The sequence below is a fragment of the Leucoraja erinacea genome, chromosome 17 (genome assembly GCF_028641065.1).
Source record: "Leucoraja erinacea ecotype New England chromosome 17, Leri_hhj_1, whole genome shotgun sequence".
Taxonomy (NCBI): Eukaryota; Metazoa; Chordata; class Chondrichthyes; order Rajiformes; family Rajidae; genus Leucoraja; species Leucoraja erinaceus.
Window position 1 is genome coordinate 14,059,104 of NC_073393.1, and position 18,813 is coordinate 14,077,916.

An 18,813-nucleotide genomic window follows, 5' to 3' on the forward strand; every position below is an offset into this window, starting at 1 on the left:
CTGTAACTGTCTGTGTGCAGTTTGCACATTCTCCCTAGTTTCCACTGGATGCTCTCCTTTCTCCCATTTCCCAAAGCTGTACAGGCAGATTCATTGGACTCCAATAAATTGACCAGAGTGTAGGTCAGTGGTAGAACCTGAGGAGTTGAAGAGAATGTGGGAAGAATGAGCATGAGATTAGTGTAGGGACTAGTGTAAATGTTGTGTGTTAAATGAATGTTGTGAACTTGGTATACCAAAGGGACTATGAGTGCCTTGCATCCTGTGCACGTGTCATCAGAGAGCCTTCACTTCCCCCTTGCTTCTTGATTTTAAGCTTAATGTGGGCAAGAGGGAGGGTGAGGCTCACTGCTGAACATCCTGTTTTGCAAAACCACTACATTTCAGGCAGAATCACTGAGGAAAATTCTATGCTTAAAGCTTCCTGTACCGATAATAATATAATGAAAACATAGTTTAGAGATACAGCATGAAAACAGGCCCTTTGGCCCACTGAGCCCACGCCGATCATTGATCACCCGTACACTAGTTCTATGTTATCCCACTTCCCGCATAGGGTCAATTTGCAGAAGCCAAATAACCTTCAAGCCTGCATGTCTTTGTAATGTGGGAGGAAACCGGAGCACCCGGAGGAAACCCACACCGTTACAGAGAGAACATACAAACTCCGCACAGAAAGCACCCATAGTCAAGATCAAGCCGGTGGTCTCTGATGCTGAGGCAGCAGATCTACCACTGCACCATTTACATAGATATACATGACTTGAGATGCCCAGCAGCCAGCATTAAGAGCATAAGCAAAGCTTCGGTGTAGGAAATGGAATAGTCAAATGGCAAACTGCAATGTGATCATAACCAGGTCATCTGTTTGAGTGGTTGAGGGATAACAAGGCTATTAAATGGTTGCAGTGTGAGCGCAGACTGCAGCCCTGCATGTCCCCACTGCAGGCAACGACAGCAGATGAATCAGTCTGCCACCATCATGAATGGCGGGAGCGGACGCTCTATATTCATCAGGACACAAGCATACGGCCCTACTCTATGAGAGAGGATCTTATCACTACCAGTGACTTTGATTAGCAAGCAGATTTTACCCTCCTGGTGAATCTGCTTTTTATTGTGATCCTTTGTCCTGCTTGTGTCTTTTAAATGTGTGACGTGAAAAATGCCACCAGTATATATAAGAGCACAGTGGCGCAGCTGGTAGAACTGCTGCCTCACAGCACCAGAGACCCTGGTTCGATCGTCACCTCCGGTGCTGTCTATGTGGAGTTTGAATGCTCTCCCTGTGACTGTGTGGGTTTCCCCTGGGTGCTCAGATTTTCTCAAACATTACAAGGACATGCGAGTCTCTGTAAATTGTGCCTAGTGGGTAGGGAATGGATGAGAAAGTGGTACACACAGAAATGGTGTGAACAGGTGATCGATGGTCAATGTGGACTCGGTGAGCGGAGGGCCTTTTTTCATGCTGATACTTTCAATCCATTCTCGTGGTTATCTAGTCCTCACTCCTGCGGCTGTGAAAACTGGTGTACATCACGCCTGCTCCCATGGTCAGAGGTTACGCTCAACTGGCAGGGTCACCCTATGATTTCCCCTTGAATCCCACTTTATATCTTCTCTTCCAAGCACTTGGCAAAGATACCAACCTGAAACATGCAGAGTCCTGGGTTTAAAAATAATCTTGGCATCCGGCTCCGGCTCGGGTGAGGAATACACGGCATCTTTCCCACCAGGTTCGGTCAAGAGGGAAAGCGATCAGATTGGAAGAGGGCATTCCTTCTGAGTTCTCTGTGGAGCAAGGGGCGGGAATGTTTGCTCCTTCCATTCCCTGTCACTTGCCTCCCCATTCTAAACCGGAGTGCTGGTAGCAAAGGTCACCTGAATGTACGCTGCTCAACAACTGAAACCTTTAATTGCCCCGGTTAACACCTATCCGTTTGCCCAGTGGCCTGCTTCTCCAAGCCTGCCATATTGACACAATCTGCTGGGTTTTGACTTTCGGCAATCTGAGAGCCTAAATGTCACGTTAATAGTTACAGTCCTGGGCGGGGAGGGGGACAAGTAAACACTGCAAAGTTCGAGTTGCTGCAGACAGGGTGGCACTGCATATTGTCTCATGTTACATTGATAAGGAAGTTTTACTGCTTTTTATATATGTAACATTATCTTAGGCAATGGACATATGGTGAGTGGGCCTGGACCAATCTAAATGTTGTTTAATGACTAAAAATGTTCACTGAGGGAGAAAGCTTCATTTGTGGGCCCCAGTCTCTGTGGGCTCAGGCTCTGTGGGCTCAGGTTCTGGGGAGAATAGGGCCCCAGACTCGGTGGGCCTGGGCTCTGTGGGGACTGAGGGCCCCAGGCTCTGTGGGGACTGTGGGCCCAGGCTCTGTGGGGACTGTGGGCCCAGGCTGTGTGGGGAATAGGCCCCCAGACTCGGTGGGCCTGGGCTCTGTGAGTGCTCTCTGGGGATCAGATGAACCTTTCTCAACCTGTGGAATGGTCTGCTCCAGTTCTTTTGATTGGATTAGTTTCAGATGGGGTTTTGATGGTCCTGTAAAGGTATGAGGGTAAACATGCTAATTAGAAGCATGACTGCTCTTTGATCCATATGTACAAATATGATTTAATAAAGTTCAGGGAAGTTTGTTGCCTGAGTTAATATTTGTCCCGTATTTTGACCTTTTGTCCCATATTTGGGAGTGAGAAAGTTGGTACCCAACAAAGAATGAATGGAAAGGTGTAATGGCCTTTGAATGCTGGACTTACAGACACCATAGAAATGGTCGAGCTCCCACTCATAGGAGAGCTGTGTTTAATTCACAGTGTGTGACCATGTAAGTCTATAAACACTCCTAAAATTGATCTTCAGAGGACAGGTTTGCTATCCTTTGTTTCCTCAGTGTCACTTTAATGATCAACAACTAGTCGTGCTTTAACTTTATCAAGCTTTAATGCTATAAATGTGTGTACGGTCTCCCTGGGTAATAAGCAGGGTTTTTTTACAGTTGTCTGTAAGTTGATTTTATCCATAAGTAGGAAAATGCACAAAAATCACTCAATATGTAACCATACCTCCACATTACTTTTACGAATGGCATCAAAAAGCATATTAGACTGATAAAAAAGATCAATTACCAGAAATGGAGAGGGAGAAAGGAAACTAGTTCTGCCACTCATAGGAACGAACATGTACATTGGTCTTTTGACCACTATTATGGGAGCTCATTTCTGGGGGTGTCCATAAGTCGGGTGTTCATAACCTACAAATAATAACACCAATAATAACAACATAAACTCTACAATAAATGACAGGCTGATTGCCTTGCCTAAAGGTTGATCATGGATTAAAACAGTCTGAAGAAGGGCCTCGATCCGAAACATCACCCATTCCTTCTATCCAGAGATGCTGCCTGTCCCGTTGTTACTCCAGCAATTTGTGTCTATCTTAGGAGCAAGTTTGTCTATCAGCCCCTCAAAGCTGCTCATTACTCAGCCAGATCATGGATGGTCCAATATTGATGTCAATGTCATTCTTCCACCATTCTCTCAAGAGGCATGAGATTAAGGTGAAATAACCTCTGGTTCAATTTCTGGCACAGCATTAAACACGACAAAAAAGTGTTGCAGCAGCCATTTAGAGTCGTGGTTATAGAATGATACAGTGTGGAAACAGGCCGTTCGGCCCAGCTTGCCCACACCGGCCAACATGTCCCAGCTACACCAGTCCCACCTGCCTGTGCTTGGTCCATATCTCTCCAAACTTGTCCAATCCTTGTACCCGTCTAACTGTTTCTTAAAAATTGGGATATACCCATCCTCAACTGCTTCCTCTGGCAGCTTGTTCCATACACCCACCACCTTTTGTGTGAAAAAGTTACCCCTCAGATTCCTATTAAATCTTTTCCCCTTCACCTTGAACCAATGTCCTCTGGTCCTCCATTCCCCTACTCTGGGCAAGAGATTCTGTGCATCTACCCGATCTATTCCTCTCATGATTTTATACATGGTTCTGCAAATAAGCAGCTTAGCAGCATCCAGTATCCAGGCCGAACATTGTCAAAGTGTAGTCACAGTCATGATGCATGGAACTGAGTGGGGTACTCTCACCCAATGAGGCCCTGTAGACCACAATGAAATTAAAAATCAATTTTACTGAGGTTGAATGGAACTTTCTCCAATCTTCTGACAAAATCATAGGGATCCTTTATATTCTATGACTGTGAGTCTATTTTGCTTGAGAGGGGATTATGGGGCCTCAGTTTAACACCACATCTTTCATCCCTTGAATGCTGCATGGTGGAAAATATTGCTCATGGCTCTCCGTTTTCTCATGACATAAAGGAGGCCATTCGGTCTATCAGGTCTGATGGTATTTCTCCTCATCTTTGGGAGGAAATGAGAGCGCCCGAGGGCAACCCACACGGTCATAGAGAGAACATGCAAACTCCACACAGGCAGCACCAAAGGTCAGGAGTGAACCTTAGTCATTGGAGCTCTAAGCATCAGCAATATCTGCTGCACAACTGTGTGGCCCAAGGTAAGGGTGTTACTCTGCTGAAGTCACTGAAGCATGAAACTCGGCAGGAGAGAGAATTGTACAGTTGGGGTGTTTGTACCATTGCTTACAGTAAACCCCAGGCCTTTACTTTCAATGTAATGAGGAGGGAAAGAGGGATTACAGGCAACCTATGTGTTACAGCCTTCCAGCTACGGAAATTCATGAATCACCAGTATTCATAAATCACCATCTAAAAATGGCAGGACAATGGCGCAGCTGGTATAGCTGCTGCCTCACAGCGCCAGAGTCCCAGGTTCGATCCTGACCTCGGGTGCTTTCTGTGTGGAGTTTGCATGTTCTCTCTATTGCCAAGTGGGTTGCCCTCGGGAGCTCTCATTTCCTCACAAAGATGAGGAGAAATACCATCAGACCCGATAGACCGAATGGCCTACTTTATGTCATGAGAAAACTGAGAACCATGAGCAATATTTTCCACCATTTCTCCTGTGACCGTTTTGGTTTCCTCCCGGTGCTTCGGTTTTTCCCCACATCCAAAGGGCATGCGGGTTTGTAGGTTACTTTGCCTCAGTGAATTACCCCTCGTGTATGGGGAATGGATATGCAAGTGGAATAACACAGAATTAGTGTAAACCGGTGATTAATGGTTGCCATGGACTCAGTGGGCCAAAGGGCCTGTTTCCATGGTGTATCTTTCAATTGATCAATCAAAGTTGTGATGTGTAGGAAGGAACTGCGGATGCTGGTTTACACAGAAGATAGACACAATGCTAGAGTAACTCAGTGGGTCAGGCAGCATTTGTGGAGAAAAGGAATAGGTGATGTTTCGGGTCGAGACCCTTGTGATATGGAATCAAATTCATTCTCACAGAATTTATGTGAGAAAAGTACATTAATTTTTTTAACAACTCACATTTTGTGCTGCACACACAGAAAACATGATGTGGAAAAACAAAATAGGGACAGTTTTTGCAGTACTCGGTTCTCCTGTAATACATTGTTTTAATAAGAGTGTATTTGCCAACCTAATGTGCAAAATCATTCTAAGATAATTTGAGTTACTCGTATTTTGTTCCCCATGATTCATCTTTTACTATATATTGTATTTGGATATGCAAGGAGGATGTGCATTAAAAAGTGAGCAGATAATACTGCATGTGGGGATTATTTGTACAAAGTCCTTCACTTCAGGCACCCGATTAATATGTTTTAATAATTCACCTTATGTCGAGTTTAATAACATGTAGATTTTGTGTTTTATTTCATCTAATTTGAGAGACTATCTGGTTGGCCAGTTAGTTCAATGGAGTGGCAATTATGCTATTTGAAGTTCAATCTTGTGTGCCCTCTCAAAACTAAATGGGAATGTGTGTGAGGAAAGATAATAGTAACCTTGCTTGAAGAATGGCACGGACCTTCCAAATAAAATGTGGCAGAGTGGCTTTAAACTACTGTCTGTTATCTACCTAACTATAAAAAAGTTCAAGATTCCTGAGCAATGCCGGAAATCCAGAAGCTCCAAGCTTCTATTCCCAGAACAGTAATGCTGTGCAGTTGGATTCCTAGTAAGTTATATCCCTTTAACCATCAACAATCTTCCAAAGTGTTTGTTATTTTGGTTGTGTCCGCTCTAAGGATTCAATAGGAACATTGCATTTTTGGGCCATTGCAAGTTGAGCCACAGGTAGTTTTCCGATTGTTCTATCGGGTTATTTCCCCATATTGGACAAAACACATGGCAATCGGCTGGAATAACTTTGATCTGCTAAATATCCTACAGAATATGACTGTGCAGTAGCAAAATCTATTAATACAAATTCAGAATGGATTTTATGTTGACTGATATAGTTCACAGACATGCAAATGGGCTCTTATCATGTCCAATACAAACAGAACATGCTGCAAGTACAGGGCCTGTCCCACCAGCATTCGATTGCATGCGTCTAGCGCGCCCAAACGTGGTGGCTTAAGGCGTACGGCCTTGTGGGGCCGGTCTCACTTCCAACCACGGAGGATGGTCCCGACATCATACTCACCAATCAGCTGGGCAGTAGGCGGGCCGACTGAATTTGGACGTTGCATGGCGTCGGGCGGTTACTTCATCACGCAACGGCACGCCGGGCGGTAATGTCATCGCGCAATGCCACGCGCTAGGCGTACGCCGTCAAGACGCCGTCAAGACGCTGCGTACGGCTTCAAGACGCTGCGTACGGCGTCAAGACACTGCGTACGGCGTCGAAACAGTGCGTACACCCGTCGAGGCGCTGCGTACGGCCTCAATGCGGCTGCGGGCCGACAGGCCGTTGCCGCGCGGAATTTTTGGACAGTGTCAGTTTTTCGGAGCCCCGCGCGATGTCGGGACCAGCCCCACACAACTCCATACGGCTCCGGCGATCGAAGTGGGACCGGCCCCGCGAGGCCGTACGTCTCAAGCGACCATGTTAGGTCGCGCTCGCCGCATGCAGTCGCATGATGGTGGGACAGGCCCTTACTCAGCAGCTAAGATGGCAACTATGGATCCAGAAGCAGGGTTAATGTTTGAGGCTGAAAACCCCTGGTCAGAATTTAACCATTCTGATGAAGGGTCCTCAATCTTAAAGCTTAACTCTATTTCACTTTCCACAACTTATTTAACATTTCCAGCATTCTCTGTATTTACTTTATCTGCAGTGTTTTGACTTCCTTATACAACCCAGTTCTTATGGCAGACACCCTCCAAAGACAGGCTTGTATTGATTAACCTTTCTGCTGCCAAGATCGCCAGTGGAATAGACTGGGTAAACTCAATTTAACCCAAGCCACTGAAATTAAAGTTTGATATTTGGAATCTGAACTATCGTTTCAACTTGTGAGAATTTAAATCTTTTGGCAAGCTTATCCAAGTGCTCCGTTCTAATTATTTATCTTTTGAATAATTGAGTATCCTTTCACGGAATCTGATCAGATGACTAATTCCTGAAACAATGATCCTTTTAAGCACCAGTGCTGCATTAAATGAGCAGAAAGACTGTGCGAAAGGAGTGATATCAGAGCACTAAAGGGGGACTGATACAGCACTAAGGATTCAACAAAGCATCATTTGGTATGATTGAGCACCACTTGGTTTGCGTTCAAGTGGCCTTTTATTTGTATCTTGAAAGGAATCTCAAGCACATGGTTTGGCTGGATGTCCAACTGGAATGCTCTCAAGGTTTATGTTGCCGCCTCCAACTGGCATCCTCCCCATCAATGAAAAGACCCACATTCCATCTGAGCTTAAACCAAGCAGGTCACTTTTTGAACTACAGAACACCACTTCCTATCCAAGCTGCCAATTGGCACCATCTCAAAAGCTTGCTATAATGATTCAGCCTGTTAGATGGGGGAAGATCAGGCTATCAGTGGGAGATCCTATTTATTAGCCTGCTAGAGATACAAGTCCAGGACTGGCAACATCACTCTCAATAAATGGCTTATTTCCGTAGATAAACCTACAGAAAAAGTAATACTGCGAGAAGGTTTGAACAGTAAAATAAATCAAGAAGGAAAGGTTGGTTGATTGAAGGCATGGAATTTTAAAATCATGTTAGGACGTCGAAACATGCTGGGGTTAAGAGCTCCATAACGTTTGAGTCAAGGACTGAATTGGCTGTTGGATGGGGCTGAAATAAAGAGAGAGTGAATGAAAAGTGCTTTGAAATGCAAACAAATTGGTTGTGGGTTGCTTCCAATAATGTGGTAACTAACCCCTTTCATTGTTGAAGCCTTTGCTAAACCAGGTGGAAAATGTTCGATCTAGACCATCCCCACCTTTAGAGAGAAGTCTGGGTTCAGATGGCTGCTAAGACCATTGGGTTGTGTTCCAGGAGCATTGGTGGGTACGATGCAGGGACAGCGGAGGTTCTGTCGTCTAGAGTGGGTTGAGAGTAACTGGATATACTGGATATATATATATATGCAACCTGAATTGTATGCCTGAACATAAAGGATTTAAATATGCCACTGTGCAAACAGTTTCCTGCAGGTTATGTACTTGTGTCTTCTGGTTGTTAGGACCAAATAAGGTTGAACTGGACTGAATTTTGAAGACATTAACTGATTAGCAAATGTTGACAATGTCCATAACAAGAGATGACTAATGAATTGGGCTAAATTTTAAAAAAAAATCATCATCTGAGGAACCATATTTAATAAAAAAAGGAATTTATATATACTGTATTTTGCATCATCTTGTATCTCAGAAGTATCTCACGATGCTGCTGAATTACTCTGTAGTTATGAGGGGATAACATTGACCATTTTGTACAGATGGTTAATCTAGTTTAACATGATCTCTTGGTAAAGAATTTGGTAAAGAGACCAAGCAGAACTCCTGCAACCATAGAATCTTTTCAGCATCCGCTCCTGCACTATTACAAGCAGATTAGGATTTGGTATGCATCGTATTTAAAGAGGAGGATACCATCAGAGGACAGTGCATCACTGTCCCGGTACTGCGTAAAGAAGCAGTCTATATGTTTGTGTCCCTGCAATGAGGCTTCAACTTGCAACATTCTGATCTAGAGGCAGGACTACTACCAACTCAAGTTGTTTCTCCAAATAAATTCAACAACTGCTTATTATAAATGACAGCATTAAGATATTAAGAAAACAGCAGGTGGAAATCACGAATGAGTAACTGATTGCAGTGATCATTGGAATATTGACAAACTAAAGTGTTCTTGCATCAACATAAAGAGTTATGGAACTTCAAGGTTATTGGTAGAGAGAGGGAAAACTGATATTTTTCAGTTCATAGGGAATAGGTTAAAATCAGAGAATTCCAACAGTTTCATTGGATTAAGATTCCCCGAAGTGAATTGTGTGGAAACAGATTATGGAACAATTCCACCAATGTGTATGAAAGTTTTTTTTTTAATTCTGAATGACAAAAAAAATTGATGAAAAGAAAGGGATTTTTTTTTACTGGCGGAATATGTTTATTTTTGAGTGAATTTTGAATCAATTTGGTGGAAATGTGTGATGTTGAAAATAACTCTGGGAATTGCCATTATATTCCAGTGAATCAGGAGTTATTAGAAGGTGAGAAGGGGGAATAAGTCTTCATAAAGGATTTTGTCATTAGATTCAGTCCAAGCAGGACTGGCAATCTTGGGCTGTCACTGTAGCAACTGTGAAATCCAATCACATAGTGTTAGTTTTTCAGTACAATGTGATTAAATTTTTTTTTTCCAGGAGTAAAATGGATAAATATAATTTCTAGGTTGTTTCATTCACTCTGGAAATGTGACCGGGCACTTCCTGTAGTCTATCACCTTTTGCGCCCATCACAGTTTTAATCTCAGTTGTGCATGACATGATTCATAGCCTCTGCAACACTTGACAAGGTTCTGCATGGTCGGCTGCCCTGGAAGGTTAGATCACATGGGATCCAAGGGGAGCTAGTTGACTGGAAGATTGGCTTCATGGAAAGCAACAGAAGGTGATGCTGGAATGTTGTTTTACAGACAGGAGGCCTGTGACTAGTGGTGTGCCTCGGGGTTTGGTACTGGACCTTTTGCTGGTTGTCATCGATATCAATGATTTGGTTGAGAATGTACTTGGCATGATTAGTAAATTTCCAGATGATGCAAAAGTGGGTGGTATTATAGATAGTAAAGATGGTCAAAAATTGCAAATTGCAGCAGAAATTGATTGGTTGGACAGGTGAGCTGAGGAATGGTAAATAGAAATTAATGCAGAAAAGTATGAGGTTGCATTTTGGGAAGTCCACCCAGGGCAGAACCTACACAGTAAATGGTAGGGCTCTGGGGAGTTTTGTAGAGCAGAGGAATCTAGGAATGCAGGTACATAGTTCATTGAAAGTGGTGTCACAGATAAATAGAGTGGTCAAGAAGGCTTTTGGCACATTGGACTTCATGAGCCAGAGTGTTGATTATAGAAGTTGGGAGGTTATGTCACAAGTTCAATAAATAAATGGCACAGGTCAATATACTTATCATTTGTATATTTACAATAGATATCTGCCAATAGCTAGTAACCAGTGAAGTGAAGTACTCGAGGGCACCTAGCCTTTCATCTTGCCATGTTATCAATAAATCCTATAAAGATTAAAGTGTGCATTGTATGAATGGGTTTCAGAGTCACATGATCAAAAGTGGGAGATTGTATTTTTTTTTTTAATTAGTCATTCGAAATGTGGATGGCAAATGTGGGTTCACAAAGAATCGCCCGGGAACCATACACACCTAGATTAGTTAATATTAGACTCCTTAGTACAAGTGGGATTCAGATTCCCTCCACACCACTGACTCCTCACCTTAAACCTTTGCCCACTTGACTTAGTCACCTCTGCGATCGGGAAAAGATTCTTCTACATACCGTAGTTATGCCTCTCATAACTTTGTACACCCCTCCTACAGCGTACAGCGCCTCCTCCGCTCCAGGGAAAACAGATTCAGTTTAGTTTATTGTAATATACACCAGGATGCAATGAAATTCTTTGTTCACATGAAGCTCAGTATACAGTATGCGTTGTGACGAACACAACAATGAATGCAAAACGGCAGAATGGTGCTAAGATTGTAGTGCAAATCGAAACCATGCAAAAAAAAAAGTGCATTCATGCAATAACCTAATGAGGTGGTGTATGTGGTACCTCCTCTAGGAACGGGGAGAGAAAGAGGTGACTGGTTCAGGAATTTAAAAACAGAAGGTGTGCCTAAGTCTGGACATCAGAGCTTTCAAACTCTGGTAAATTCCAGAAAATAAAATATCAGATTGAATGCAAGGAATACAAGCATCCTTCGTGCCTCTGGATGTATTGCACTGTGAAGATGGACTTGATGGAAGGAAGTGAATGACCTGTGATGGAAGGGGTTGTGTTCACCTCTCTCTGTAGGTTCAAGAGCAATCTAGATGCAACCCGTCAAAATCTAGATGCAACCCGTCAAAATATTTTCTATGGTGCATCTGATGCGCTTTCTTGATCACTGCCTATCCTGCCTATCTAGCCTCTTCCCATAATTAAATATTCCATCCCATGCTAAATCCCAGTGAATCTCTTCCGCATCCTCTCCGGTGCAATCCAATTCTTTCTATAATGTGGGGACCAGAACCGCACAGAGTATCGCAACTGGAGCTAAACTTATGTTTCATAAATTTGTGCCGATCTCTCTCCTGTTATTCTCCTTGAAAACAAGACTTCTTCACCACCCTATCTTTCTGCCAAGCCACCTCTAGGTATGTTTTCAAAGACATAAGAGATCAGGGAAAGTGAAGTGGAAGCTGCTAAATAGATGATCCTGGTTAAAGGAAAATTGAAAAAAAAAGATTAAAATGGTCAGAGAAAGGTGAGAGGTGACTTGTGCAGGTAATTTGTTTTCTTATAAGTGTCATGATGAGAATATTAGAAATGCCTTAATCGGTCTCGGTAGAACTGAAAGCAGATTAGGTTTTATATAAGGAGGAACTGCTGGTTTATACCAATGATGATTCAACAGGTCCGACAGCATCTCTTGAGAAGTCTTGATTTAGTCATACCCTTGTAACGTTATAACTTGTGTATTTTCCAGGATTATCCATGAGGATGGATTCTCTGGTGATGATGTGAAGCAGTACAAACCTGTGGTGTACAGCAACACCATTCAGTCACTGGCGGCCATCGTTCGTGCCATGGATACCCTGGGCATCGAGTATGGTGACAAGGACAGGAAGGTAAAGTGGTAAAAACACATACAACACAAGGGTGGAAAGGAAAACTGGCTTGCATTGAGACATGATACACTGTGTAAAATGAACCAAACAGGAACAGGGAAATGTCAGTATTATCTGATAAAAGTGGGGTAACCTGAGAGATGTAGGAAGGAACTGTAGATGCTGGCTTAAACTAAAGATTGCCACAAAAAGCTGAGTAATTCAACGGGCCAGTCGGCACCTCTGGAGACAAGGAATGGGTGATGTTTCGGGTCAAGACCCTTCTTCAGACGAGGTAAGGAAAAGGGAAATGAGAGATATAATCGATGATGTAGAGAGATAAAGAACAATGAATGAAAGATATGCAAAAAAGTTACGATGATAAATGAAACAGGCCATTGTTAGCTGTTGGGTGAAAACGAGAAGCTGGTGCGACATGGATGGGGGAGGAAGAGAGAGAGAGGAAATGCCGGTGTTACTTGAAGTTAGATAAATCATTATTCATACCACTGGGTATAAGCTGCCCATGGAAAATATTGGACGTACAATGTCTATCTAGTCTTTAAATAGTCAACACTTGAAATAACAGTTTAGTAGAATTGGGTACATAATCTATAGCTCAGATAAACTACCTGCAATACACGAGTTCTGAGAGATTAGTGAAATCTCAATTATAGATAAATCTGGATTTGTCTGTACCTTACACTTGTTTTATCACAATGACCTCCACGTTTTACATCTGAGCAAATGTATGTTTTTTACTTCCTGATTGCTGAGGCTTTGATAAGTTGCTTGTGCTAAAATCGATGGTTCGTTTCTGTCGTTGGATGTCATGACACCAGTGTACTCTGGTGTTGGGACCCGGGGTAAGTGTCTCTCCTTCTCTGCCAGGCCAAAACTTTGTTCAGTTTACATTCACAAGCATTTTGAGAATTGGCTCACACCACACAGGGCAAAATGGGCAGCATGTTTCCATTGCAGTGCCATTGCAGCATTTTAGACGGACCATTATTTCTTCTGCTACAGTATTTCAGTCACAATTTAATGCACAATCAGTTTGGATGGGTGGAGCTTGAACATGCAAATTTGGTTTTTGTTAGTGTCGAGAGTGCATGGACTCCCTCCTGTGGACTGGTGATTCACAGGATTGCACCATTTTACCAGTTAATTTGGAGTGGCATTTGCGAAAATGCAATCTTGGAATCAATGCTGAGTTCATTTTGCGATTAAATTACATCTTTATTGAGGAGTTTAAGCACAATGAATTGGTGGCTCAATCAATCCTCCCCCCTCAGCCCAAACACGCTCAAATATAAGCAGGAAACTGTGCCCAAAATTGGACCTTGAACTTTGGTAGGCTATATGTACGTTCAGATAGAAAACCCATTTAAATTGCAGTAGATTAACGCGCAACTTTGAAACGCCTTTACTTACACTGTGTAGACAAATAAGCTCTTGTGATTGCTATGGTAACATTTCTGAAATATAAATATAAAGCTGATCAAAATGCTATCTTTACTATGTTAATGCTTGTACAAGATATCAATGAAAGAGAAACACAGATGTGCAATGGAGAAACCAAGAGCATAAGATATACAAAAGCAGCTCTGTGTTATCGGAAGGTAGATTGTGTCGCATTCAATTCAGCCATCTAATCAACACTGTATAGTTATTTATGAGGGGCATTGCTAATGGTTACATAGTTGGAAACCAATGAATCCGTAAAATACTTTTAGAGATGTGAAATGGTTGCCTAAGCATGAAATATACATTTTAATTGAGGGAGGCCAGGTTTCTGACTATTGATTCCAACCCTATGATTTTTGAGTTGGAAACTATATTAGGGAGAGCACATCCAATCCCGTCATCAGAAACATAATAAGGTGATCTTGTTTTGAATTCCACTTTCGACCGAGCTTCACACGTGAGCTATCCCTGGGGGACATTTCAGATGTCACATCCAGTGAAAAAAACAAATAACAACTCAGTCTCCATTCAATTCTTCGGTAAAAATATCAACAAGAACTGTTTAAATTGCCTTTGTTTACTGCGTTACGTGAAACTCTCACTTTAATTAAGTATCTTATAAAATCCTTGTGATCATCAAATTGTTTGCACAAGATTCAGATTTTAATGTAATGGAATGCCTGTGGTGATTATTTTTTAATGTGCTCATTAGAGGTTTGTTGGGATATTCATTTGTAAGCATATATAATTCTAAACATTTGTAGAATATAGAACTTGTGTGCTGGTGGAAGGTTTTCTGATTTTATCCCTCCCCCTCTACCCTGGAAGATGCAGACTCCTCTGAATCCGTCGACAGATTTTCGTCCGTATCATGCTGGAGATGTCATTTTCCATGCATGGGTCTTCCTATAGGAGTCAGCAACCTGTTACCCCCATGGGTGCATCACGACTGACATAATGCTGTACTCTCAGATCACAGATGGCAATTCCAACAGGGGTTAATGGTTGGTGATTAGGAGCCGGAAAGCATGCCAGACTTCTGCTACCTCATCCAGAAATTCAATTGTTGTCATTGCTTCAGTTTCAGCATTGGATCATAGGCTGTGAGTTTAAAGCATGACTGTTTTCATATCTCTCTTCTGCTTCAAACTCCCTAACCAGCTGAGTTATATCGTCCTGTAGAACTTAAAGAACTCGTCTTGATCTAACTGTGGCATGCACTGGATTGCTGGAAGAAATGAACCAAGTCGTAATATTTAAAAACAATTTTACTTCTAGAACTGAAGGGATACAAATACATATGTTCTATAGCTGGTAGTTCCCTTGAGACTGGTGTGATATGATTATAGTTGTTATGTAGAGGATATTCCCTTAAGACCATGTAATGTGATTAGAGCTGTTCTGTCGAAGATGTTTCTCTGGGTATAATTAGAAGTGTAATACAAAGGATACTCTGTCCAAACAATCTTCTGCTCAGGATCAAGCCCAAGGCCGGTGGCAATACCAACCTCTCTTTTTAACACAAACTACGTTTGCTAATCTTCCCTACCCCATCTGCTCTATCCTCACCCCTCACTTGTGAAGCTGACGGGCGACTTCTTCAGAGCCAAGACTGTCCACCAGCTGCCCGACCATCTGCCCACCCTGCAAAATTGCTCAGGCCGCCACCTGCAATGGTTTGTTAGATTCATTTTCTTCCAGAAATGCCCAAGCTTCCAACATTGGAACGACTGCATTTCACACGGTTTGCTCTCTATACATTGCTCCATCTCCACTCTGCCCTTCCTCCCCAGACAATCTGTTTCTTATGTTCATCCACTAGTCCTTCTAACTGAAGAAAGACACAACATGCTGGAGTAGCTCAGAGGGACAGGCAGCAGCATCTCTGGAGAGAAGGAACCAGCATCTGCAGTTCCTTCCTACGCAGTCCCTCTAATTGGCTTTCCTTACACCCACCTCCAGTCAAGGTGGTCTTCTGGTCACTGCCATCAATGCCAGCCAGACTGAGTGACCGAGGCATCCTGCCATCAGGCAACGTCCTCATTAACTCGTGACGAATGCCGTTATGTGCCTGTTCAGAATGGAGAAACAAGAAACTGCAGATGCTGGTTAAGACATGAAAAGGCACAAGGTCTCGGAGTAACACAGAAGGTCAGACAACCTGCTGATTACTCCGGCACTTTGTGTCCTTCTACTCAGTGCTCCCCGCTTTTCACATGGAGTTATTGCACACAGAAATTCAGGTCCACTGTGCCCTCATATGGAAGCCATGCTGTTGCTCAGAGGGAGCAGGGTCTCGGACCACTGTGGTTCAGGAGGATCAAGGCAATGATCTTCCCAATGACAGACAGTATTTTGAATAGACTTATCTCCTTTCTAGAAGATGGGCACAAATTTAGCACCTCTGAGATCTTCGGGCATGTGCTCATCTTCTCAGGCAAAGGAGTAGAGTTTGTGAATTTATAACTAAGCTTTCTCTCTGCTGAGTTTGAGAACTAAGCCACAGGCCACATAACCCTCATATCAGGGATACTAATTTGCCCGATATCCTTGATGACTTTGCTTCCTTGCCATCATCCCCTTTTGAAAAGACCAGCACCCGATTCCTATAACTTTACAACCATCAATATTTTCTCTTTCCTCTCCAAGTAGCATTCAGGCCACATCAGATAATGCTTGACTTCAACTCGAGAAGATCTAATGAACTATCCTTCACATTCAGCACCATCACCAGGTGATCTCACCACCAACAATACCCGGGAAGGCACCACTGAGTACAAAGTGGACCAGTAAATAACTGTAAGAGCAGATCAGAGGCTGGGTATCCCACAATGGATAACTCACATCCTGTCGACAAAGCACAAATCCAGTATTATGAAGTACCCTTACATAAATACGTTCAACTTTTCATCCCCTGTGAATTTTTATTCCTTGAAGAGGAGGAAGATAATAGGTGATCTTTTCGAGGTGCATAAGATCATGAAGGGAATTGTTAGGGACAATGCGTAATCTTTTACCCATAGTAGGTTAATCAAGAACCAGAGGACGAGAGGGGAAAGATTTAATAGGAACCCGAGGGGCAATTATTTTCACACAGTGGATATATAGAATGAGATGCCAGAGGAGGTAGCTGAGGCAGGTAAAATAACAACATTTATAAAATATTTGTGGACAGGTACATGGATAGGAAACGTTTAGAGGGATATGGGCCAAATACAGACAGGTGGGACTAGTGTAGATGGGACATCTTGGTCGGCACGGGCAATTTGGGCCTAAGGATCTGTTTCCATGCTTTATGACTATGACTAAAATTCCAGCAAGATGATGCCTAGACTACTGTGACAGCACCTAGCAAACCCACTGGCTCTACACTAGGTACTAGGACTTTATGAGCCTGTGAACCCTGATGCCTGTGGGACCCCCCCCCCCACCATGTCCGGCTAACTGGCGAATATATCACCATTCCTTCATTGTTGCTGGGGCAAAATCCTGGAACTCATGACCCACAGGCCAGTGGAAGAAGCTTTACCAGAAGGACTAGGGTTACACGTGAAAGCATCAGCTCCATAAGGAAGAGTAGGGGTGGGCACCAATGCCTTGTTCACAATAAAAGGAAAGAACCTAAACGTCCGGTATAAATTTACATATGAACATAGAAATTAGGAGCGGGAGTTGACCATAAATATATGAGCCTGCTCTGCCACGTAATACGTTTCAGCAATAGGTGAACTAATGTGAAGTGTCATCAGACAGTTATGTTGCTGGTAGATATATGGTCTAATGTTGTACCAAAGATGGGAACCCTTTGGTTCAGTCTTAAGACAGTCGCCAAGGGGAGAGGCAGAGTTGGAGGCCTGTCAAGAGAGGACTTCATGACAGGGGCCAAAGAAGTTGCAGAGGTATTGCACGATGATGATCAACCATCTAAAAGATTGAAGAATTCGTATTCCTAAGTTCTACAATTCCATCCCCAAGCAGGTTCAAATTTCAACCTCTGAACCTTTTAAACTTGCCACTAGAAATCTATCTTTTGTACCAATCATCTGGCCTCCTGTCCTAAAACATCCAGAATGGTTTGATGCCAGATTTTGGGATATTGCTATCTGAGGTATGTCATATTATCTGTTGTAATTGGTGGTGACTATTGATGCTCCGTGATAGAACCCAACCACATGTTGCCGCAGTCTAGGGTTCAGTCTTTGCCTGAGAACCACCTATCCCCCATCTCACCCTTAGTACTATTAAAATCCTGGTTTATCTCATCCTCATTGTTAGGATCAATTATTTTCCTACACTCCTCACCTTGCTCAGTTTTGCTGATTCGCAGAGCATTGATTTCAAAATCTTGGTCTACATCTACAAACACACCCGTGGCCTTGCTTTATCAGTCTTCTCCTGTGGTCTTCTCCTACTCCACCGCATCAGCATACTCCCCCTGTCCTTCCTTGAAGATAGACACAACATCCTGGAGTAACTCAGGCAGCATCTCTGGAGAGAAGGAATGGGTGACGTTTCAATAAGGGACCAGCTGAGTTCCTCCAGCTTTTTCTGTCTATCTTCGGTGTAAATCAGCATTTGCAGTTCCTTGCTACACTCTCTCTCCTTCCTCTTTGTGTCTTCCACCACTCCTCATTAAGAATCTTTATTCACCACGCATGCGCACATTCTAATTCAAAGACAACATTCTCCGTCTTGCCATTTTTCCTTCGTCCTTCAAATGACTCCTCAAAATGTATCTATTTGTCCATGTTCTTCAGGCTTCTTCCTGCCCTTCTACCAAAGGTAAGCATCTAGTTGCAAGACATGTGGAAACAGTCAAGTGATTAGTGGTGTTAAGTTGAGCATATCCTCTGAAGACTGGGACGGTATGATTAGAATTGTACTTCAGGGATGTTCACTCAGGACTGATATATTTAGAGGTGTGTACAGAATGGAACTGTTGGGGGAATACGAGTGACTAAATTAGCCTGTTGGAGCTGCTGATGAGTAGCTGCCATGAAATTGCAGCATCCCAGCAATAAGTTCACTTCTACTTTTCATGATCACGGACTCTTATAGACCTATGTGAGTGAAAGATGAGGGGTAAATGAAATACCTTGTCCTTTTTGTTTCCTGAGAACTAAATGTAGACTTAACCATGCACACTTTCC

General features: G+C 42.9%; 1 protein-coding gene across 3 annotated transcripts in view; it reads left to right on the forward strand.

Annotated features, from left to right (window-relative positions):
* LOC129705161 (guanine nucleotide-binding protein G(o) subunit alpha) overlaps positions 1-18,813 on the forward strand; it is a 199,299-nt gene that overhangs the window by 56,674 nt on the left and 123,812 nt on the right. For all 3 annotated transcript variants that reach the window (XM_055648601.1, XM_055648602.1, XM_055648603.1), the window contains exon 3: positions 12,076-12,217. In XM_055648601.1, the coding sequence (XP_055504576.1) occupies positions 12,076-12,217 (142 nt within the window). The remainder of the gene's footprint in view (positions 1-12,075; positions 12,218-18,813) is intronic.